General features: G+C 37.9%; 1 protein-coding gene across 3 annotated transcripts in view; it reads left to right on the top strand.

Moving 5' to 3' along the window:
* PCMTD1 (protein-L-isoaspartate (D-aspartate) O-methyltransferase domain containing 1) overlaps nucleotides 1-24,367 on the top strand; it is a 95,123-nt gene that overhangs the window by 21,073 nt on the left and 49,683 nt on the right. Inside the window, exons 1-2 of one of the 3 annotated variants that reach the window (XM_037802670.1) lie at nucleotides 17,611-18,593; nucleotides 21,362-21,788. The exons of 1 other annotated variant lie outside the window; for it this stretch is intronic. In XM_037802670.1, the coding sequence (XP_037658598.1) occupies nucleotides 21,482-21,788 (307 nt within the window). In that variant the 5' untranslated portion in view covers nucleotides 17,611-18,593; nucleotides 21,362-21,481. Of the gene's footprint in view, nucleotides 1-17,610; nucleotides 18,594-21,361; nucleotides 21,789-24,367 lie in introns of those variants that run through there. One more of the 3 variants, XM_037802669.1, reaches the window with a different exon arrangement.

The following is a 24,367-nucleotide window of genomic DNA, read 5'->3' as shown; positions in this document are numbered from 1 at the left end:
TTTGCATCTATATTCATTAGGGAGATTGGCCGGTAGTTTTCCTTTTTTGTAGCATCTTTGCCTGGTTTTGGTATTAGATTGATGTTAGCTTCATAAAATGAGTTAGGTAGTGTTCCATTTTCTTCAATGTTTTGAAAGAGTTTGAGTAAGATTGGTGTCAGTTCTTTCTGGAAAGTTTGGTAGAATTCCCCTGTGAAGCCATCTGGCCCTGGGCATTTATTTGTGGGAAGATTTTTGATGACTGATTGGATCTCTCTGCTTGTGATGGGTTGGTTGAGTTCTTCTATTTCTTCTCTGGTCAGTCTAGGTTGTTCATATGTTTCCAGGAAATTGTCCATTTCTTCTACATTGTCCAGTTTATTGCCATACAGTTGTTCATAATATCCTCTTATAATTTTTTTAATTTCTTCAGGATCTGCAGTTATGTCACCTTTTTCATTCATTATTTTGTTTATATGGGTCTTCTCTCTTTTTGATTTTGTCAGTCTAGCTAGGGGCTTGTCAATCTTGTTGATCTTCTCAAAGAACCAACTTTTGGTGATATTTATCCTCTCTATTGTTTTTTTGTTCTCTATGTCATTTATTTCTGCTTTAATCCTTGTTATTTCTTTTCTTCTACTTGGTTTAGGATTGGTTTGCTGTTCATTTTCTAGCTTCTTCAGTTGATCCATTAGTTCTTTGATTTTGGCTCTTTCTTCCTTTTTAATATATGCGTTTAGTGCTATAAATTTCCCCCTTAGCACTGCTTTTGCTGCATCCCATAGGTTTTGGTATATTGTGTTCTCATTTTCATTCGTCTCTATATATTTAGCAATTTCTCTTGCTATTTCTTCTTTAACCCACTGATTTGTTTAGGAGTGTGTTGTTTAACCTCCAGGTATTTGTGAATTTTCTAAGTCTCTGATGGTTATTGACTTCTAATTGTATTCCATTGTGGTCAGAGAATGTGCTTTGAATAATTTCAATCTTTTTAAATTTATTGAGGCTTGTTATATGTCCCAGCATATGATCTATTCTGGAGAAAGTTCCGTGAGCACTAGAAAAGTATGTGTATCCTGGTGATTTGGGATGTAATGTCCTGTATATGTCTGTTAAATCTAATTCATTTATCAGATTGTTTAGGTTTTCAATTTCCTTATTGGTCTTCTGTCTGGTTGATCTATCTATAGGAGAGAGTGATGTGTTGAAGTCTCCCACAATTATTGTGGAAACATCAATTGCTTCCTTTAGTTTTGCCAGTGTTTCTCTCATGTATTTTGTGGCACCTTGATTGGGTGCATAGACATTTACGATTGTTATTTCTTCTTGCTGAATTGCCCCTTTTATTAGTATGTAGTGGCCTTCTTTGTCTCTCAAAACATCCCTGCATTTGAAGTCTATTTTATCTGAGATTAATATTGCTACACCTGCTTTCTTTTGGCTGTAGCTTGCATGAAATATTTTTTTCCATCCTTTCACTTTCAGTTTGTTTGTGTCTCTATGTCTAAGATGAGTCTCTTGTATGCAACATATTGATGGTTCATTTTTTTTGATCCATTCTGCGAATCTATATCTTTTAATTGGGGAGTTTAATCCATTTACATTCAACGTTATAACCGTGAAGGCATTTCTTGAATCAGCCATCTTATCCTTTGTTTTATGTTTGCCATATTTTTCCCCTCTCTCTATTAATATCCTTTATTGTACCCATACCGAATCTCTTTAGTACTGAACCTTTCTCCAAGTCTCTCTGTCCTTTCTTTGTTTCTCTGTCTGTAGGGCTCCCTTTAGTATCTCCAGTAGGGCAGGTCTCTTGTTAGCAAATTCTCTCAGCATTTGTTTGTCTGTGAAAAATTTAAGCTCTCCCTCAAATTTGAAGGAGAGCTTTGCTGGATAAAGTATTCTTGGCTGGAAATTTTTCTCACTCAGAATTTTAAATATATCGTGCCACTGCCTTCTTGCCTCCATGGTGGCTGCTGAGTAGTCACTACTTAGTCTTATGCTGTTTCCTTTGTATGTGGTGAATTGCTTTTCTCTTGCTGCTTTCAGAACTTGCTCCTTCTCTTCTGTGTTTGACAGTGTGATCAGTATATGTCTCGGAGTGGGTTTATTTGGATTTATTCTATTTGGAGTTCGCTGAGCATTTATGATTTGTGTATTTATGTTGTTTAGAAGATTTGGGAAGTTTTCCCCAACAATTTCTTTGAATACTCTTCCTAGACCTTTACCCTTTTCTTCCCCTTCTGGGACACCAATGAGTCTTATATTTGGACGTTTCATATTATCTATCATATCCCTGAGGTCCATTTCGATTTTTTCAATTTTTTTCCCCATTCTTTCTTTTATGCTTTCATTTTCCATTCTGTCATCTTCCAGGTCACTGATTCGTTGTTCAACTTCCTCTAGTCTTGTACTATGAGTGTCCAGAATCTTTTTAATTTGGTCAACAGTTTCTTTAATTTCCATAAGATCATCCATTTTTTTATTTAGTCTTGCAATGTCTTCTTTATGCTCTTCTAGAGTCTTCTTGATTTCCTTTATATCCCGTACTATGGTGTCATTGTTCATCTTTAGTTCTTTGAGTAGCTGCTCTAGGTGCTGTGTCTCTTCTGGTCTTTTGATTTGGGTGCTTGGGCTTGGGTTATCCATATCGTCTGGTTTTTTCATATGCTTTATAATTTTCTGTTGTTTTTGGCCTCGTGGCATTTGCTGAACTTGATAGGGTTCTTTTAGGGTTTGTAGACCTATTGAAGTCCTTATCTCTAATTTATCAGATCTACAGCTTCGTGGAGTACACTTTCTCTAACTAACCAGCAGGTGGCGTCCACGAGCCACCTGTTCTCCACAAGCCAGTTCTCCCCTGCTTAGCCTTTTTGGTGAGTGGGGGAGTGAGTCTTGTGGGGCCCAATTGGTGTACCAAGCTTGCGTGTGTAGTTGGTGTTGCCTGCCCTGTATGTGGGGCGTGTTTCTGGGCAGTCGGGGAGGGGGGGTGGCCCTAACAATCAAATCTCCCTGGTGATCCTAGAGTTTTAAAGCTGCTGCAATAGTCTAATCCTTCAGTTCAGTCCTGCCACAGTTTGTCTCTGCCACTGACCCACAAGTCCTTGGTATTGGCGTATGGCTCCTGAGACTTGCAAGTGGGCCCCTCTTCCAGGCTGTGCACCCCGGGTCCTCTGTTGAGGGATGACTGTGTTATGTCACAGGTGAGTGCCGTCCCCCCAGGGCAGTTCTGGGCTGCTGGGCTGTGTAGGGAGGCTCCCAGTCTGCTCAAATGATGGCTGAATGGGGCTTTGTTAATTCACACTGCTCCACCTCCCCAACTCTGGGACAATCAGCTGAGGTTGCAGGGAAGGCTAATGTCCACGCCCAGTTTTGTGGTGTGTGCCTGTTATTTGAAGCCCTTCCGTCACACTGGGTTGTCTGGGGCAGCTCTGGGCTATGGGGCTGGCGATGGGCAGGAGTGTTTCCTGTCCACCAGGATGGTGGCTGTGAGCAGACACCCCTGTTTTCTTGGGAAGTTGTGGTGTTTAGTGAATTTTCTCAGCCACTGAATTATTGCCGTTTGTCTCAGAGCTCTCTTAGTTCTGCTCTTGACTTGACGTGCCCAAATTGAACGCCTTTGAAGCTTTCTGTATTGGGCTTCTTAGAGTAATTGTTTTAGAAAAAGAAAAAAGGATTAAAAAAAAAAAAAAAAAAGGGTCCTCCTCAGAGATCTAATGGGTTATTGAAATGCTAAGAGACAAAGCAACCAGGGCCATAAGGAAAGGTCCACAGGGCAGAGAGATCGGCTTTTCTTCGGGATTTGCATATGCGCCTTAGGGCCTGAGCTCCACCCTTCCCCTTTCTGTGTTCACCAGAACTCTAAAAATCCTCTGCTTTTATTTTGGAGTTTTTCGTGTTGTTTTTTTTTTTCTATGCCTGTCTCCTCTCTGCTGGGCTGGCTGCTCACAGATTCTCTGGTGTCTGGTCTCTGTCTATCTATGGTTGGAGTCTGGATCAGTAGAATGAGTTTCCGATAAGAGCAGCCACTGCAGTTCTCCCTTCTCCTTCCCGGAGCTGACAGCCCCTCCTCCCACGGGACTGAGCCTGGCAGGGAGGGGCGCGGGTCCCCTGGACTCAAAAACTTACAGATTTCGCTGATCTCAGCAGCTCGACATTTTCATGAGTATTGTATGAAGTATGCCCAAAGACAGATTGCTCTGTGGTGTCCGGTTCACGCAGTTCCTGGCTTTCTACCTACTTTCCTGGAGGAGTAACTAAAACATACAGCTCACCAGTCTTCCATCTTGCCTTCACTCTTTTGATAAAGTCCTTTCTTTGAAGCACTGAAGAATTTGATTTTGAGAAATTTCCATTTATCTGTTATTTTCTTTTGTTGCTTGTGCTTTGGATGTAACGTCTAAGAAACTACTGCCTATCACTAGATCTTGAAGATGTTTCTCTACATTTTCTCCTAGGAGTTTTATGGTAGTGTTTCTTATATTTAGGTCTTTGATCCATTTTGAGTCAATTTTTGTGTAGGGCGTGAGCTAGAGGTCCTCTTTCATTCTTTTGGTTATGGATATCCAGTTCTCGTAACACCATTTATTGAAGAGACTGTTCTTTCCCATTTGAGTGGACTTGAAAGCCTTCTCAAAAATCAGTTGACCACAGATCTGAGGGTCTATCTGAGCGCTCAATTTGACTGCATTGATTGATATGTCTATCTTTATACCAGTGTCTTGTTTTGAATACTGTGGCTTTATATTATGCTCTAAAGTCAGGAAGAATGAGACTTTCTACTTCATTCTTTTTCAAGATGTTTTTGGCTATTCAGTGCCCCTTACCCTTCCAAATAAAAATGATAATTAGCTTTCCCATTTCTGCAAAGTAGACGATTGGAATTTTGATTGGTATTGCATTGAAACTGTAGATCTTTTTGGGTAGAATTGACATCTTAATGACATTTAGCCTTCCAATCCATGAACACAGAAATGTCTTCCCATTTATTTAGGTCTTCTTTGATTTCCTTGAGCAATGTTTTGTAGTTTTTTGTGTACAAGTCCTTTACGTTCTTTGTCAAGTTTAATCCTAGATATTTGATTATTTTAGTTGTTATTGTAAATGAGATTTTTTTTTCTTGATTGCCTCCTTGGATAGCTCATTATTATGTATAGAAGCACCATTGATTTTTGCATGTTGATCTTGCATCCCACCACTTTACTGAACTCATTTATTAACCCAAGTAGCTTTGTTGTGTTTTTCTTTCTAAATATAGGATCATGTCATCTGCAGATAGTGACAGTTTTACTTCTTCATTTCCCATTTGGATGCCTTTTGTTTACTTTTCTTGCCTAATTGCTCTAGCTAGAACTTCTAGGATAATGTTGAATAGCAGTGGGCATCCTTGTCTTGTTCCTGATCTTAGAGGGAAAAGATTTCAGTCTCTCATTGTTCAGTAAGTTGTTAGCTGTGAGTTTTTCATGTATGCCCTTTATCATGTTGATGAAGTTTCCTTTGATTGTTTTTATTATGAAAGGATACTGAATTTTGTCAAATGCGTTTTCTGTGTCAATTGAGATGATCATTTGTTTTTTCCCCTTTGATTTGTTAATGTGGTGTATTACATTAATTTATTTTCTTGTATTGAACCACCCTTGCATAGCTGGAATAAAGCCCACTTGGTGATTGTGTATAATTCTGTTAATATACTGTTGGATTCAGTTTGCAAGTTGAGGATTTTTTTGCATCTCTATTCATTACAGAAATTGGTTTGAAGGTTTCTTGTATTTTTATCAGACTTTGGTATTAGGTTAATATTGACTTCATAGAATGAATTAGATAGTATTCCCTCTTTAACTTTTTGAAAGAGTTTGAGCAGGAATGGTATTAATTCTTCTTGAAATGCTTGGTAAAATTTGCCTGTGAAATCATCTAGTCATGGGCTTTTCATTGTTGGTAGGTTTTTGATGACTGATTCAATCTCTACTTGTGATTGGTTTGTTGCAGTCTTGTGTTTCTTCTTGGGTCAGTGTAGGTTTCTAGGAAGTTGTCCATTTTGTGTAAGTTGTCTAGTTTGTTGGCATATAGTTGTTACTGGTAATGTCTTAGGATCTTTTTCATTTTTCATTTTTTGGGGGTCCATGGTAATGCCCCGCCTCTCATTTCTGATTTTACTTATTTGCATCTTTCTCTCTTTTTGTCTTTGTCAGTCCAGCTAAGGGTTTGTTGATTTTATTGATCTCAATCAACTTTTGGGTATATTGTTTCTCTCTGTTGTTTTTTAATTCTCTATTATTGATTCTCTTGTTTTTTTATTCTCCATTTCATTAATTTCCTCTCTAATCTTTCTTATTTCTTTCCTTCTGCTTGCTTTGAGGTTAGTTTGCTGTTCTTTCTCCAGTTTCCCATAGTTGTTTAGTTAAGTCATTGTTTTTAGCTTTTTCCTCCTTTTTAATTTGGGTGTTTAGGGCTATAAATTCCCCTCTCAGCTCTACCTTTGCTGCTTCACATAAGTTTTGAGACGTTGTATTCTTGTTTTCATTTGTCTTAAGATATTTACTGATTTCTTTTAAGTTTCTTCCTTGACCCACTGATTGTTGTAGGGGTGTGTTTTTAACCTCCATATATTTGTGTATTTTCCAGTTCTCTTTTACTGATTTCCAACTTCATTCCATTAAGGTCAGAAAAGTCCCTTGTATAATTTCAGTGTTTTTAAATTTATTAAGGCCTGTTTTGTGCCCCAGCATATGGTCTCTCCTGAAGAATGTTCCATGATCACTTGAGAAGAATGTATATCCTACTGTTTTGTGGTACAGTAATATATATATGTCTCTTAGGTTTAGTTCATTTATCATATTGTTTAGACTCTCTGTTTCTTTATTGATCCTCTGTTCAGATGCTCTGTCTGTTGAAGTGGTGGGTTGAAGTCTCCCACGATTACTGTGTTGGGTCTGAAGTGGTATCTCATCATGGTTTTAATGTGTGTCTCCCTAATGGCTTCTGATGTTGAGCATCTCTTCATATGTTCATTGGCTGTTTGTATACCTTCTTTAGAGAAATGTCTATTCAAGTCCTTTGCCCATTTTTTAATGTTGTTTATGTTTTTATTGTTGAGTTGTAAGTGTTCTTTATATGTTCTAGATACTAAACTCTTACGTATGGCTCGAAATCTTTTCACTTTTTTGATAATTTCTTTTGATGCACAAGTTTTTAATTTTGATGAAATCAAATTTATCATTTCTTTTGTTGCTTATGCTTTTGGTGTCATATCTAAGAATCCATTGTTGTATTCCAGATCATTAAGAGTTGCAAATCTCTTGTTATCTTCTAAGAGTTTTATAGTTTTAGACCTTGTATTTATGTCCTTGATCCACTTTGAGTTGATTTTTGTATATGGTGTGAGGTAGGGGTTATAATAGTTTCGTGAGTGCTAAAACTAATACCATACAATCGGTTGGCTTAAACAATGGAAGTTTATTGGTTCATAGTTTCAGAGGCTAGAAGGCTTGCTTCCTCCCGGGCTCAGTATCTTCTGACTGGTCGGCAGTCTTTAGGGTTCCTTGGCTCCATCACATGGCAATGCACATGCAGCATCTGCTCCTTTCTCTTCTGGGTCCTATTGACTTCCAACTAGTGGTTGATCCCTGTGGTTTCTCTTTCTGTGTTCAATTTCCTTTCCTTATAAGGACTTTAACCATTTTGGATTAAGGCCCATCCTTATTCTGTTTGGGCACACCTTAGTAAGATCTTCAAAGGTCCTGTTTACAAATGAGTTCACACATGCAGAATCAAGGATTGAGATCTGAACATGCTGTTTGTGGGTGACATGACTCAGTCCCCAACAGGGCTCTTAATTTCATTCCTCTGCATGTAGATATCCAGTTTTCCCTTCATCATTTCTTGAAGAGACTATTCTTTCCCCATTGTATGTATTTGAAAAGGATGTGTTTTATGCTGTTGGGTGAAATATTCTATATATGTCAGTTAGATGTAGTTGGTGTATTGTGTTGTTCAGGTCCTTTGTTTCCTTATTGATATTCTCCTTAGATGTTCTATCTAGCATTGAAAGTGGTATATTGAAATCTCCATCTAGTATCATAGGATTGTTTCAGTTCTGTCAGTGTTTGCTTCGTATATTTTGGCACTCTGCTGTGAGGTGCATGCATGTGTATAATTTTTAATTCTTGTTGAATTGAACTTTTTATCAATGTATAATGATATAATAAACTTCTTTGTCTCTTGTAAGTGTTTGACCTAAAGTCTTTTTTTGTCTGATATTGATTTAGCTACCCTTGCTCTCTTTTGTTAGTTTTTGCATGAAATATTTTTCCATCTTTTCACTTTCAATATGTTTGTATTTATGGATCTAAGATGGGTCTCATGTAAACAGCACACTGTTGGGTCATGTTTCTTTATCCATTCCGTCAATCTCTGCCTTTTGATTGAAGAGTTTAATCCATTTACATTTAAGGAAATTACTGATAATACAGGATGTGCTTCTGCCAATTTGCTAATTGCTTTTTGCAAGCCTTACTCTTTTTTTGTTCCTCCTTCCCTCCATAATTGCCTTCCTTTTTGTTTAGATGATTTTTTACAGTGAACCGTTTTGAATCATCTATCCTTTCCTTTTGTATAGTTTTTAAAAGATATTTTCTGTATGTTTACCATGGAAATTAGATTTAGCATATTAAATCTATTATAGTTGAGTTTGTGTTGACTCTAACTTGACTTCAATAGTTTTCACATACACAGTACTTATATTCATTCCTTTGTGCTTCCCTTTTATGTTCTTCTCATGGATTACATGTTTATATATTACATGACCTGTAACAAAGATTTATGCTTTTTTTAATGCATTTGAATTTTAAGCCTTATAAGAAATAAAAGAAAGCATTACAAATGAAAAATGAAATAACACTGACATTTATATTTACCCATATTGTCATATACATCAGAGATATTTATTTCTTCATCCAGCTTCGGGGTACTGTCTAGTGTCCTTTCCATTCAACTTGGAGAACTCCCTTTAGCATTTCCTGTAAGACAGGTGTAGTGGCAGTAAACTCCTCCAGTTTTAGTTTGTCTAGAAATGTCTTAATTTCTCTCTCTCTTTTGAAGGACAGATTTGCTGGATATATTGTTTTTGGGTGGCAATTTTTTCTTTCAGCACTTTAAATATGTCCTCCCACTGCATTCTGGCCTCCAAGGTTTCTATTGAGAGGTTAGATGTTAGTCTTTTTAAGGATCCATTATACATGACATGTTGCTTCTCTTGCTATTTTTGAGATTCTTTCTTTATGTTTGGCATTGGGCAGTTTGATCATAATGTATCTCAGTGTAGTTCTGTTTGGGTTCATCCTTCCTGATGTTCATTGAGCATCTTGGATTTGTATATTCATATCTTTCATCAGATTTGCGAAGTTTTCTGTCACCTCCCTTTTCTCCCAGTGGGACTCCTATGATGCATATATTGTTATCCCTCAGGATCCTCAGGCTCTGTTTATTGGCTTTTTTTTTTTTTTTTTTTTTTTTTAGTTCTTATTTCTCTCTGCTCAACCTTGGCAGTTTCAATTGTTTTTTCTTCAAGTTCATTGCTCCTTTCTTCCACCTCGTCCAATTTGCTCTTTAATCCCTGGATTGAATTTTCCATTCCAGTTATTGTACTTTGAGTGCCAGAATTTCTATTTGGTGGTTCTTCTTTATAATTTCTTTCCCATTATTGAAATTCTCATTTTGTTCACACATTGTTTTCCTGATATCCTTTAGTTTATCCATGTTTTCCTTTAGTTCACTAATTCTATTTATGAGAATTGTTCTGATATCTGTGATTAGTAATTCCAGAGAGTGTGCTTCCTCTAGAACATTTTCCATCACATTTTTGTTTCCTTGTGACTGGGCCATACTTTCCTGTCTTCTTGTATGTTTTGTAATTTTTTGCTGAGAACTCAGCATGTTGAGTGTTATCTGTGTGCACCTTGGAAATTTAGTTCTCCCACTCTTTTTAAAAGCAAGAAGGAAAAAAATAGAAAGAAAAAGGAAAAGAAAAGAAATGCTGATAAACACCACCATGCCCCCCCCCTCAAAAAAAGGAAAAGATAAAACAAAACTAGAAAAAAAATAATGAAGTGCACTGCCTCTCCACGCCTTTTGTTATGTGACAGTAGGAAACCAGAAGTTACTGCTTTACATGCTGAAACCTAGGCCCCCAATGGGGGCTGGCCACTGGTTCCTGCTTTCACTTTCAAGAACCAAACTCTGCCCTAGCTGCTCCCTCTTTCTGACACTCCTGTAATTGTTCTAAATGTCCATTCTGGTGCCTGGGTTACCCCCTAGTTAATTCCAGTCATTTTCATTTGTCTTTCAGGATCTGCTAGAAAGAACCCCCCCCCCCCCCAAAAAAAAAAATAAAATAAAATAAGGGAGAGAGAGAAAGCAAAAGAGGTGTACTGGCTCCATATGTTCCTATAGATGCTGGTATAAGGTCAGAAGACACTGCTTCTGACAGAAACTGAGGGTAGTGACTGCAGCAGCACAAGAAGAGAAAGAAGAAACCCAAACTTTGAAAAAGTACACTGCCTCTTTAAGAACTGGTAGATGCTAGTGTGAGTCCAGAAGCTGCTGCTGTGCAGAGGACTGTAACAAGGACAGAGTCTGTGCTGTGCCCTAAGGGATCAGCCAAACCAGGAAAATCCTATGAGTAGAAGGAAGCAGTGGATGGGAGTTGGGTAGCCAAAGAAGGTCCACTAGGCTTTTTACATCCTAGTGGATGTTGTTGGGAGGCTGGGAGCTCAGCTGTCCTGAGGGCTGAAACTGAGGCCAGCTTCTGCAATGGTCCCTCAGGGATTCCCCAGACCGACTGTGCCGGTTTGAATGTATTGTGTCCCCCAAATGCCATTATCTTTGTGGTCTTGTGGGACAGACGTTTCGGTGCTGGTTAGATTTGCTTGGAATGTGCCCCACCCAGCTGTGGGTGGTGACTTCGGTGGGATACTCCTATGGAGGTGTGACCCCACCCATTCAGGGTGGGCCTTGATCAATGGAGCCATATAAAACATGCTGACTCAAAGAGACTGAACGGAGTGCAGCTGTGAGTGACGTTTTGAAGAAGAGCAAGCTTGCTAGAGAGGAATGTCCTGGGAGAAAGCCATTTTGAAACCAGAACTTTGGAGCAGACGCCAGCCACGTGCCTTCCCAGCTAACAGAGGTTTTCCTGACGCCATTGGCCATCCTCCAGTGAAGGTACCCGATTACTGATGTGTTACCTTGGACACTTTATGGCCTTAAGACTGTAACTGTATAGCCAAATAAACCCCCTTTTTATAAAAGCCAGTCCATCTCTGGTGTTTTGCATTCTGCAGCATTAGCAAACTAAAACACCAACCTTGACCCTCCACCCCATCTTTTAGAAGAGGAGTGTTCCCCTTCTAGTCCTGGCTCCAGTCTGCAGTTATCAGATTCCAGGTTGCTTTCCCATAGCTGTTTCTGCAGCTGCTGTGCAGGGCTGAACAATGGGGGCTGGCCACTGGTTCCTGCTTTCACTTTCAAGAGCCAAATTCTGTCCTAGCAGTCTCTCATTTTTCTGTTGGAGGGAGCAGTTTGTAAATCTTCCTACTCTGTCATTTTGTGCCTGTTCTCTACTAGTTTGACTGTTTTTGACCTGTCTTCAACTATAAGGAATAAAGATGCCCCTCCTCCCCAAAAAAAGCTCTTGTAACCTCTTATAACCTTACATTAGTTAAGTTTGCAGATCAAGAGAATGATTTAGTAAATATAGTATAATGCTTAGATCTTTATAAGTTGACTTTCTGAACATGTTTTAAAAATCTCTTGGGCATTTACCAGCCTTTGTGATAGTATTTGTAACTGCTTAAAATATTTGTTCTTCTATGAACTTTACTGTGGTTTAATATTATACTAATAATTGAGAAGAAATTCAGTAGATTTTCTTTGCTTCCCGTGCTTGTGTGTGTATGTGTTACGTTGCCTTTTTTTCTCTTTCTATATGTGTATGTATTTATTGTGGTAGATTGAATAATGTGTTTCACAAACATGTGTTCAAGTACTAACCTGCGTCCTATGGGATCCTGTAGGTGTGAACTCATTTGTAAATGGGATCTTCAAGTCTTAACCCCAGGACTTTGAAGATCCTGTTTAGATGAGGCTGAGTTGATTCAGGACGGTCCGTTATCCAATCTGTCTGAAGACCTTAAAAGCAGAGGGAATTGGACACAGATGAATAGGAGTACAGGCTGCAGGAGAAGACAGAGATAGGTTGCCATGTGACAGGCACACACTGACTGCTAGTAAGCCACCACCAAAATGCTGTAGACTTGGGAGAAGGCATGGCCTGCTGATACCTAGATTTTGTACTTCTAGCCACCAAACTTAGCCAATAAATTCCAGTTGTTTAAGCCAACCAGTTGTGATATTTTGATACAGCAGCCTTGGGAAACTAAGTGTGCATTAAAGTAGTATCATTAATTTATTAACTCAAACAGCTGAAAATTACAAGTTTAAATAGTTTATAATCTGATGGTAATTCTTCTAGTATCACAGGTTCATCCTCTGTCTCTGTTCCAATTCTCATCGATTTGCTCAGATTATGAATTCCTGAATTACATAAATTGCTTGTTCTTTCTTCTTGTAGTGTATATCACCAACTAAATTGTTAACTCTTTAAGACATTTTTTTCTGACAAAATGTACCACAAGCAGGCTGTATTAATATACAGTATTATATAATACAGTGCACAGTATATTATCTACAATATCAAGGTGTTTTAGAGCATTAAAGAAAGTCACCTGAGTGTCCTGAGAAGGCTTAGAGAAGCTTAGAGGGCTTGGGAAAGATTTCTAGGAGGAGAGGACTCTTTAGTGTCTCTTAATGGATAGCAAGGAGTTTCCAGGTCGAGAATGAGGGCATATACAAAGACATGGGGACATGAGAAAGTATGGTATAGTCAAGGGAACCTCAGGTAATTCTAAAACAAAGACTATGGGAAGGTGTGTGGTGGGAGGTGCACTAGAAGGGCTCAGATCATAGAGGGCACAGTTGTAAATGGGAAGAAATGGAGCCCAGATGAGCAGGGTTGTGTGGCTGAGGAGTTAGACCTAGGTTTTAAGCTCAACTCTGAATTTGTTTCTTCCTGTGTAAAATGGGTATAATAAAACCTATCTTCTAGGTTTTTTAATGAGGAATAATTGAGAGATCAGTGATAAACTCATGGTTGAATGCTAGGTGTTTGATAAACATAGTAGTTAGTTAGCAAGGCACTTAACTTTAATGTTAAGGTGAACCAAATTGCATCTGTTAGGTTCCAAACAAAGGTTGAAATCATTATACTCCATCTGCCTATGGATAAAAATTTGAAGAGGCCATGGATTCAGATCTCTAAGTAAAAGTGAGAGAAGGACTTTTTGGAGGTACATGAAAGAATTCTGTAACTTTCGAAACAATAAAATTTCAGGTTGAACTGCCTCATATCTTGTCCTTTCAAGTTTTATATTCCCTTATCTCATATGCTATACCTTAAACTTAACTAGAGCTGCTACCTGTTGTTTCTCCAATTTTTTGAATTTACTTTGTTCTTCACTGTCCAGGCAAGGAAAATAGAATAATTAAAAGGATAGGGGAAAAGTGCGAGAAAAGAAAAGCCATAGGAAGCAATGCTAGAATAGTGAAATGGAGAATCTAACTGAAAAGACTGCATTTGTGAATGTAAGTGTGGAAAATATAAAAATGTATAACATTGATGCTTCTAAGGAAACTTTGTTTTATTATTATAAATTTATTTGTGGTAATGAATTGGAAGGATGAGGAAGGAGGAAATTTGCATTATTTTGAGATGGTGACTTATCAGTTGTCTGATCAGATAAAGTTTCCAGAGTTCAAGGGAATATAGAGGAAGAACTTTGCTATAGCCAGGGGGTATATTCAGATTTGAAAGTGGAAAGAAGGAACGTATTCAACCAGTGTTTGATAATTAGTTGGCAGTTGCTTATTAAGCGCTGAGTTACTACAGTGAGAGATATATTAAGCAAATATAATAGGCATTATTTTTGCCTTCAGGGAGATTACAGTCTGTATAGAAAACACCTATGGAACCAAAGAAAACTATGAAAGACAGTTAATTCTTGTTAAGTTATATAACAAGTCCTCCGTTAGAGGAAAAAAAAGGAAGGGCACAATGAGAGAGTGATTTGGAACTTCAGGTATCAGAGAGAGGTTTGGTACCTGATTACTCCCTGGCAAAAGGCAATGCATTGTCCTTTTTTCACATTAGCTCTTTCCATCAACTTATGTGTGAATGTATTCTTTTCACTTTTGGAGATACTGTTCCTTGGTTTTTCTTCTCCTTGACCTCTGTAACTTCAGGAATTTACATTTTCACTCTTTGGGTTATGTTTTAAGGAGGTGACTAAGTAATTTCTTTAGATTTCAGAATTAGTACTTTTTTATCATTCAGTTTTATGTGCTTAAATACAAAAGTTTAAAATGTGCCCTTTTTCTCATAGAAATGAAGGAAAGCTGGCATTTATTGGACATCTATGTGTTAGGAGTTTTATATGAAGTGTGTTATTTAATCTTAACAAATTTGTGTTGTGGTGGTTATTATTTTGTTTTATAGATAAGGAAACTGAAGATCACTGGTTAAGTAACTTGCTTGAGGCTGTGCAGGTGGTGAATGATGACACAGGAATGCTTTTCTCCCACTACTCTGTTCTTCCTTTGGAGCTGAGAGTATTGAAAGGAAGGGAAAAAGAGGAAAAGTCAATTGAAAGAGGGGGAAAGACATCTGAATTGAATGCCTCTTCAGCTAAGAGTTAATGAAAAGTTTACTTTTGAATTATGGTTTAGGAGCTTCTGTGTAAATTGTTCTATTTGTGGAGGGTTTCATAGCTTGGTAGTTGGGGATTTGAGTTGTGGCTCAGCTACTCAAGAGCTGTGGTCTCCTTTGGGCATGTTGGTCTCCTTATTAGTAAAATGAGGTTAGGGCATCTTCATAGCGGTATGGTGAGGAATTAGTCCAGTCGCTACTGTGTGGTAGGTACATAGGAAAATGTACCTGTGTGTTACATTACACAATTAAGTAGATGTTCTTGGCAGCTTTTGGCAAGTAAGTAGTCAACCTTTTTTAATAATGCATTTTATTGTTGCATATATTGTTGCTATGGAAGATTATACCTTAAATGACTTGAGGGTTACTAATGATTAGTTCTATTTAAGAATCTTTCTAATTACTGAAGTACCCTTATTGTATGATTTATTCAGTTATGTCACAAACATATATTAAGCCTATATGTGCCAGACACTGTTCTGGCTTCCGGGGATGCAGCATTGAACAAAATTGACAAAAATCCCTCCCTTCATGGAGTTTACAGTCAATGAGGGGCGCCTAGCCTTTCCTTTCCCCTTCCATTCTCTTCCCCTTCCTTTTCCTTTTCCTTCCTTTCCCCCTTTTCCTTTCTCTTCTCTCATCTTTCCCTCTTCTTTCATAGTTCTATATTTATGTTTCATCATATCTGTTTATTAGCCCTATCATTGAGAAAAAAACATTTCCCCAATGTAGTTGCTTCCACACTCAAAGCAACCTTGGCCCTGACTCCCTTCAGAAGGTCTTTGACGGCATGAGTAACATGGCTTTCTTTTTCAGTGCCCTTAAATAGTGAGATATAGTGTGTTTTCCTTAGAGTCACTAGCTCCCTGTGCCCCAAAGCAGAGTGGGCTTTGTCCTCACCTTTGCAGTGAAAGGAGCAGCAAGGAGCAGTTGGCTGCTTGCCACTGGTTGCTAGGAGGAAAGGAAGGTGAGTCAGCATTCATTCTGTTCTCCTCCCACTCTGTGACATCTGTCTGCCATGTGTTTGCTGCTCACCTCTTTGAGCTGTTTTCAGCCCTTAACCCTCCACAAATCATCCCTAACCTGCCTAAAATACAGCATAACATTGAGCTGGGCCTTCAGCAAATACATTTAAACCCCAAACATAAAGTTTGAAAGAATAGTAAGCAACTTTTGGAATACTTTGCAAGTCAATTCAGGTATGCATGTGTGAATGTGCCCTTTGTTTTCTTTGTTACTGCCAGCTCCCCACTCCACCCAGGGAAATGCCAGGGAGTGAAATTGTGTTGTAGGAGCAGGAGTCTTCTCAAGCAGACATGACTGCTTAAACTGGTCAGTTCTTTATTCTGTTCCAACACTTTCTCTTTATTCTGCCTTTACCTTTTCTTCTTCCCATTAGGTTGCTTATTTTACTTTCACTGTTTAATGAGGAACTTGAATACTCAGGAAATAGTTTCTCCATAGAAGATGGACAGTCCTTCCTAGGTATTAACATTGGCTGTGTTTAAATGCAAGTCTCCTTGTGCTAGAACAAGAGGGAAATGAGAGCTAGAGGGGCTTAAAGGTGGTCTAATTCAGCCTCTTCATCTCAGGTGGGAAATGGAGTTCTGTGAATTGTCCAGAGCCCTGCAGCCATGTAATCAGTGGAACCAAGGGCAGGCCTGGGGCTCTAGGCTGGTATTTGCCACTTTTCTATGACTGAGATGGGATTATGTCAGAATTAACAAATGGCAGGCACTTTGATGACCTAATGTTGTGCTGGCTTTTTAATACTCTTTACTTTCATAAGAAATGATGTCTTACATTTCAAGTCAAAAGATTATTGTTCAATTATGAAACTATTCACTACAGGCTTTGAATTGCAATCTTCCCAAATAAATATTGATTATAATCGATTAAAAATCCCAGTGCCCAGCAATGGGGACTGGTTTTATCCTGGTGAGTCTTGTGATGGAATATCCTGCCTCTAGATTTTGGAAGAATATTTAGTGACATGACAAAATGCTTAAGATATATGTATATATATATATATGTATCTATCTGTCTATATATACAGTGAAAAAGTTTTAAACATAACAGTGTAATAACAGTATTGTGTTAAGACAAGCAAACTGGTATTTAGAAAGTAACAGTGGTTCTTTGGGTGCTAGCGTCATCAATAATTGTTTTTAAATTTAATTTTCTACAAATGAACATACTATTGAAATTAAAGACATGAATATTATAAAAATTTAATTTAATTTTAGTAATTGTTTCTCTCAGTTTCAAGAACAATATGCATATTAAAAAGACCTATATTTTTCAAGCTCTGTATTGTAAATTTTCATCTGTTATTAGTCTTCTCTTTTTTCCTTGATTTGCTTGAGACTATCTCATTTGTTAAATTTAATTTTTTTCCCAGGAAATTATTCTCCATGTGTCTTTATTGTACTTCATCTGGTCTACATACATACCACCTTTATTTTTACCTTTACTTTTTCAATTTTGTTCAAATAAAGTCCGCAAAGCTTAGAAAGTCAAGTGGTACTGCAAGGTATGAAACCAAAGCATAGCAGTCCCTTGGCCTTACCCATTCTACCTCCAGGCCACACTGCAGAGGTAATTTAAAACACAGAGTTATTTCATAAGGTACTCCACGCTAAATAAGGTGTTTCTACTGCTCCTTCTCAATTATTAATCTTAGCATTTTCTTTCTGTTATAGATGAGATTTTAGCTCGGATGTCCATCACTCCTCTTATCCTCCCAATGTGGTTAAATGAATATTTAAATTGAATCGGCAATTATGCTTTCACTATTGTGACTATGTAAGCATTGTCCCCCGAAGATCAAGTAATTTATTGGAATGTATTCACTTTCTTCTACAGTTTTGGATTTTCCTTTACATCCTGTTTTAAAATTAGTTATGCAGTATCCTTCTTTATTTCTAAAAGCCTTCAGAGGCTCCCCTTTTCTGCAGAAAGGCAGTGTGCAAGACATGCAGGCTTCTCTGGCTCCTTTCTTTCTAGTCGTACCACACCGTTTATATTTCTGTACTTCATTTCTACTGTACTATTTGTAGTGCCTTGATTGTGCATATTGCGTCTGGTCTCCTTGTCTTTGTACATGCTGTTTCATATTCCTTAGCATCTTTTCCTCTTTCTGCCTTCTGTGCTTACCGAGGCTTCATTTTCTCTAGGAAAATCCTCCTATCCTCCATCTCTCCCCTCCCCCAACAGTAGTCTGGATTAGGGCCCCTTATATATCTACCATAGCTCTACTCATACTGTTCTGTAATTGTTTATGTCAGCCGTTCTCCAGAAGTGGTCTGGAGTTCCTGGGGTCCTCCAAGGTCATTTCAGGGGTCCAAGAAGTCAGATACTGAGCTTTTCTATTATAACACCTGGAAACGCTTCATGTTTTACAAAACAGCAGGGCTTGTGGGAAAAATAGAGTTGCGGCATACCACTGAAAACCTGTTTGATTTTGTATCCAGCACAACAGCAAAGATAATAGCAATCTTAAAATTTCTAGCATAGCTACATCTCTATGAGATTTGCACCTAGCATCACAGTCTGTCAGTCTTTTGCAGCCTTAAACTGCAGGATTCATCGGCCTTATTTGTGATCTAGGCCTCAGAGGACAATTTGTTTGGTATATCATTTTTATCAAAATTAAAAAATACAAACCTTGATGTAGCCTTCTTCATTAATCTGTTTTAATTCAGGAGAAAATGTCTTAGAACATCTTTATCTACAGTCACAGCTTCCCCAGATAACTTGAAGCCACTATACCAGTCTCCAATTGCCTGATAAGAAGGTACTCTGTATATTTTCACATTTTTGCTTAGCCCCCATAAGTTGCTAAAGGTATTTCTTTAATATGAGAAAGCATGTGTCTTCCTGATAACTTTATCATTACCGTATATACCAAGTATAAAGACAAATTGGTGTCAAAAAAACATGTACTGTAGCTCCTATTCTAAGAAACCTTTCTTAACTGCCTCCTTCCTGTTTTCTGTCCAGATGTCTTTCCTACTAGATTATATAGGAAGGAATATAGGGGATCTGGTTTCCCCTTCCTGTGCAGCCAGTTTTTGATGGAATGATGTTTTTTTTCCATCTTCCTGATTACCTGGTCTTGGGGTCTGTTGCAGTAGCTCCGAAATAGTCTTCCTGTACACAGACATAACACCTTTTATAATGGACACATAATTGTCCCTCCTCTGTTAAAATCTCTGATTGGCTCTCTGTTGCCTGAAGTAGATGCTCTTAAATTAGAGTAGAATCATGGGTCTCCAGGGACTCAGGAGCCTTCTCAAATTATATACAAGACTTATGATTTGTTTCTTTTTTTTAATATGGAGAGGGTCCATAAATTTGATCAGAGTCTCAGAAGGGCCCAGGCTATATTTATATATCTAAAGTCAATCACTGGCCTATATGAAAAAGGTTGTTTATAGCTGAAATGTGCCCAGACTGCATGTAACTTTTCAAAAGCATCATGCTCTCTCTTGCTTTGACATCAACTGTCTTCTCAATCTACAGTTCCTCACTCCTGTAAGTGTACCACAGGTTTTGCTTTAGGGAAGCTTTCCTGGATCTAACCTCTATTTAGGTTCCTCTGGGCTCCTGTAGCAACAGTCACATGCATTCCAACACTTTAACCCTGAGATGTTTTCTCACTTGAAATTTGGCATGCTAGCTTTCTTCATAGGCTTACTGTAATTTTTAATTTTTTAATGAGATAATGTACAGATAAACACTTAGTATAGTGTACTAAGTGTGTTACGTGTACAGAGTACCGCAAATGGCAATAGATTTCATTTACTTGATGTTTCTTGCCTCTTTCTCACCAAGAATGTGTGTTTCTACGTGGTAAAATCACATTTATTTGTTAGTTTTAGTATTATGTTTTTCTAGGCTACAGTTCAACAGAACCTGAGAAGGTTCAGGTCCTTCGTAAGCTGTGGAACCAACATGAAAGAAATATTTTTTCAGACTAGTACATGGTAGCATTTACAGTGGAGTCTTATATTAAATGTCTGTGTAATTAGAATTACTCTGGTAAAATCCTTAGGAAGGAGCTACACTGGAATCTGACTGAGTCTGTTTCCCAATTAGTAGAGTCATTCTTTCTTCCAATTTTGGAACAAATTCACTCTTCGTTGAGTCCAGAATGATAAATTTGACTTGTGCTTATAGGCCATGCACAGTCTTTAAATGCTAGAATATTACTCAGTGAGTCCACATGCCTGGGCTATAGAAGAGGGCCAAAACTAAGGCCTGTTGAAGGAGCAGATTGACATCTCCCATCACACTACATGCAAGGAAACAGACAAGAGTTGGTGCTGTAAGTCCTTGTACTTTAAAACTTGTGCCTCTTTTTGGGGATGGGGTGGGGATGGAGCCCATCAAGTTTGTATATGTGAATTTCAGTAAGGTAAATATGATTGTGATATGAGTTCACAGTATATCTTCTACTCAGAAAGTTCCTAAGGAGACTGTGGGAAAGGACGAAGAGGACAAAGACAGTGACAAGCCCTGGTGAGGGAGCAGCTCCAACAGTGCCAAGACGGCCGGGTGCCAGGGGTCTAAGGACCTTGAGGAAGCTAAGGGTGAAGTATGGCCTTGCCAGGGTACCTGCCATTACTCGTGATTTAGGCCATGAGTATTTAATTCCTCACTTTCCTTCCCTCCTGATTTATTAGTTAAAAAATAATACATGAATTTATGAGTTTGTTTATTAGCTCTAGTTGAATAAAACTTAAATTTTGTGTTCAGTATTGTATATGGGAATTCCATTCAAAGATGCTGGGTTTGCCTTATTAAAGTAGTACATTGTATGTGTGTGTATATACATAATATATATTTCAGTGCTTAGTAAAATTTGTGGTCCCGTTATTTGTCATGACAAGGTTTTTCCAACCAAAACAATAGTAGGTGTGTGGGTGTGTATGTGTGTATATTCCCACCCTCCCCCCAGTCCCCCCCCAACAAGTGAGTCCTTTTGTTTTTATGTTTTGTATTCAGTGTTTGGGTAATATGCTATTCTTCATGTTAACATTTGGAATTTATGTAGTGCATTTTGGAATTGTTACTGGATTTTTAAATTAGGAATTTTAATTCAGTCAAATAACTTGTACATATGAAACTATAGTATTAGCACACTATGAAGAAAGACCTGTGACTTAGTGATTAAGAGGATGGGGTCTGCAGTCAGAAGTCCTAGGATTAAATCATGGCAGTGTCTTTTTGTAACAGAATTTTAATATTATTTAATTTAAGTTTATGTTGCCGTGTTTGGCTAGTGGCTATCATCTTGGACATCGAAGTACAAATGACTTGACTTCTTTGTCCCAGTTTTCCCGTCTGTAAAGATAAGATAATACTTATGCTACTTTACGGAGTTTTTTCTTATGAGAATTAAATAAAATAATATATTTATGAAGCTAGCACAATGCCTAGCACAAAATATGTCCTTGAGAAATGGTAGTTAATTATAATGACTATTATGTATTTACTAAACTGGAATTATTTTTCTTTTGAGCATAAGTTTAAATGTTTGTTTTTATTCTTCCCTTCCAGGATTAATTTATTTTTGGAAATCAAGTGCAATATTAAAAGGAAAACAAAACCAATGTTGGAAGCCATTTCTGCTAACTTTATTATTATTTTTTAAATTTATGATTTGATTTGAATGCTATCATGGGAGGAGCTGTGAGTGCTGGGGAAGATAATGATGACTTAATTGATAACTTAAAAGAAGCTCAGTATATCCGCACTGAAAGAGTGGAACAAGCCTTCAGAGCTATTGATCGTGGAGATTACTATTTGGAAGGATACAGAGACAATGCTTACAAAGACTTAGCCTGGAAGCATGGAAACATACATTTGTCAGCACCTTGCATTTATTCTGAAGTTATGGAAGCATTGAAACTTCAACCAGGATTGTCTTTTCTTAACCTGGGAAGTGGAACCGGATATTTAAGTACAATGGTGGGCTTAATTTTAGGTAATTCTATTTTTGTAAAATTCTGTTTAAAAAAGCTGAGCTTGTTTGACTGTATATGATTTACAGGGTTTGTAACTTTGTGTACAATGCATGTTTCAAGGTTTATACTCAGAGTAGTAATCTTCCTTACTTAAATTTGGGAAATGTAAGGCAGTAATCTTTTCTTATTCTCAGCCCTGACCCTGATAGGTATAGTTATCTCCTGCATGCAAACTCAGGCTTACAATAGCTCTCGAAACTGTTCTTCAACACTCAAGCATTGTCTAAACAGCTGGTAGGCAGGCAACTCAGAAGTATTACATAATCTATTTCAGGTAAAGTGTTCTTGCTGCTGGGATAGAAAGTTTGGTATTTATCAGCGTCTCTTTTTAAGTACAGGCATGCCTTGAGGTGCTGTGGGTTCAATTCCAGACCATTGCAATAAAGCGACTATTGAAATAAAGCGAGTCACACAAATTTTTTTATTTCCCAGTACGTATAAAAGATATGTTTCTACTATACTGTAGTCTGTTAAGTATGCAGTAGCATTATGCCTAAAAAACAATGTGTATACCTTAATTAAAAAATATTGGTAATAAATGCTAACCTACATCTGATCCTTCAGTGAGAAGTAATCTTTTTGCTGGTAGAGGATCTTGCCTGGCTGTTGTTGGCTGCTGGCTGATAAGGGTGGTGGTTGCTGAAGGTTGGAGTGGCTGTGGCCATTTCTTAAAATAAGATAGCAATGAAGTTTACAGCATTGATCGACTGTTCCTTTCATGAAAGGTATCCTTGTAGTATGTGATGCTGTTAGATAGCATTTTACTCACAGTAGAACTTCTTTCCAAATTGGAGTCAATCCTCTCAAACTCTACCTCTGCTTTATCAACTGACTTTATGGACTATTTTGAATCCCTTTTTTGTTGTTTCAGCAGTGTTCCCAGCATCTTCACCAGATTAGATTCCAACCCAAGAACCACTTTCTTTGCTCATCCATAAGTAGCAACTCCTCATCCATTCAAGTTTTATCATGAGATTGCAGCAATTCAGTCACATTTTCAGGCTCCACTTCTGGTTCTAGTTCTTTTGCCATTTCCACCACATAAGTCTTAAACTCCTCAAAGTCGTCCATGAGGGTTGGAATCAACTTCTTCCAGATGTTGCTGTTTTGACCTCCTCCCATGAATCATAAATGTTCTTAATGGCATCTAGAATGGTGAATTCTTTCCAGAAGGTTTTCAGTTGACCTTGCCCAGATCCATCAGAGGAATCAATATCTATGGCAGCTGTAGCCTTTTGAAACATATTTCTTAAATAATAAGACTTGAAAGTCAAAATGACTCCTTGATCCTTGGGCTGCAGAATGTTGTTGTGTTAGCAGGCATGAAAACAACATTCATCTCATTGTACATCTCCATTACAGCCCTTGGGAGACCAGGTGCATTGTCAGTGAGTGGTATTATTTTGAAAGGAATATTTTTTTTTCTGAGCAGTAGTTCTCGACAGTGGGCTTAAAATGTTCGGTAAACCATGTTTGTTGACATATGTGCTATCATCCAGGCTTTGTTGTTCCATTTATAGAGCAGGTAGAGCAGATTTAGGAAAATTCTTAAGGGCTCTAAGACTTCCGGAATGGTAAATGACATTGGCTTCAATATAAAGTCACCAGCAGCATTAGCCCCTAACGAGAGTAGGTCTCTTCTTTGAAGCTTTGAAGCCAAGTGTTGACTTCTCTAAAAGTCCTAGGTATCATCTTCCTCTAACATAAGGCTGTTTCATTGATATTGAAAATCTGTTGTGTATTGTAGCCACCTTCATCAGTTATCTTAGCTAGATCTTCTGGATAACTTGCTGGAGTTTCTGTATCAGTACTTGCTGCTTGACCTTACACTTTTGTGATAGTGATGGATTCTTTCCTTAAATCTCATGAACCAACTGCTAGCTTCAGACTTTTCTTCTGCAGCTTCTATACCCCTCTCAGCTTTCGTAGAATTTGAGAGAGTTAGGGTCTTTCTCTGGTTTAGGCTTTGGCTTAAGGGAATGTTGTAGATGGTTTGATCTTCTGTCCAGCCAATAAAACTTTCTCCATGTTAGAAATAAGGCTGGTTCAGTTTTTTATCATTTGTGTGTTCACTAGGGTAGTACTTTTAATTTCCTTCCAGAACTTTTCCCTGCATTCACAACTTGGTTAACAGTTTGGTACAAGAGACCTAGCTTTCAGCCTGTCTTGGCTTTTGATGTGCCTTCTTCACTAAGTTTAATCATTTCTAGCTTTTGATTTGAGGTGAGAGATGTATGACTCTTCATTTCTCTTGAACCCTTAGAGGCCATTTTAAGGTTATTAATTGGCCTAATTTCAATATTCTTGTGTCTCAGGGAATAAAGAGGCCCTAAGGAGAGGGGTAGATGGGAAAACGTCCGGTCGGTGGAGCCGCCAGAACACACACATTTATTGATTAAGTTTGCTGTTTTCAGTGGGTACAGTTCATGGAGCCCCAAAACAATTGTGCAGTAGTAACATCAAAAATCACTTATCACAGATCATTATAAAAAAATCACAATATCTACAAAGCAAATAAAGGGAAGCTCAGTTAAATGAG

Source organism: Choloepus didactylus, chromosome 14, assembly GCF_015220235.1.
Source record: "Choloepus didactylus isolate mChoDid1 chromosome 14, mChoDid1.pri, whole genome shotgun sequence".
Taxonomy (NCBI): Eukaryota; Metazoa; Chordata; class Mammalia; order Pilosa; family Megalonychidae; genus Choloepus; species Choloepus didactylus.
The sequence above is the reverse complement of the archived record's forward strand: the minus strand, read 5'-3'. Positions and strand labels throughout refer to the sequence as shown.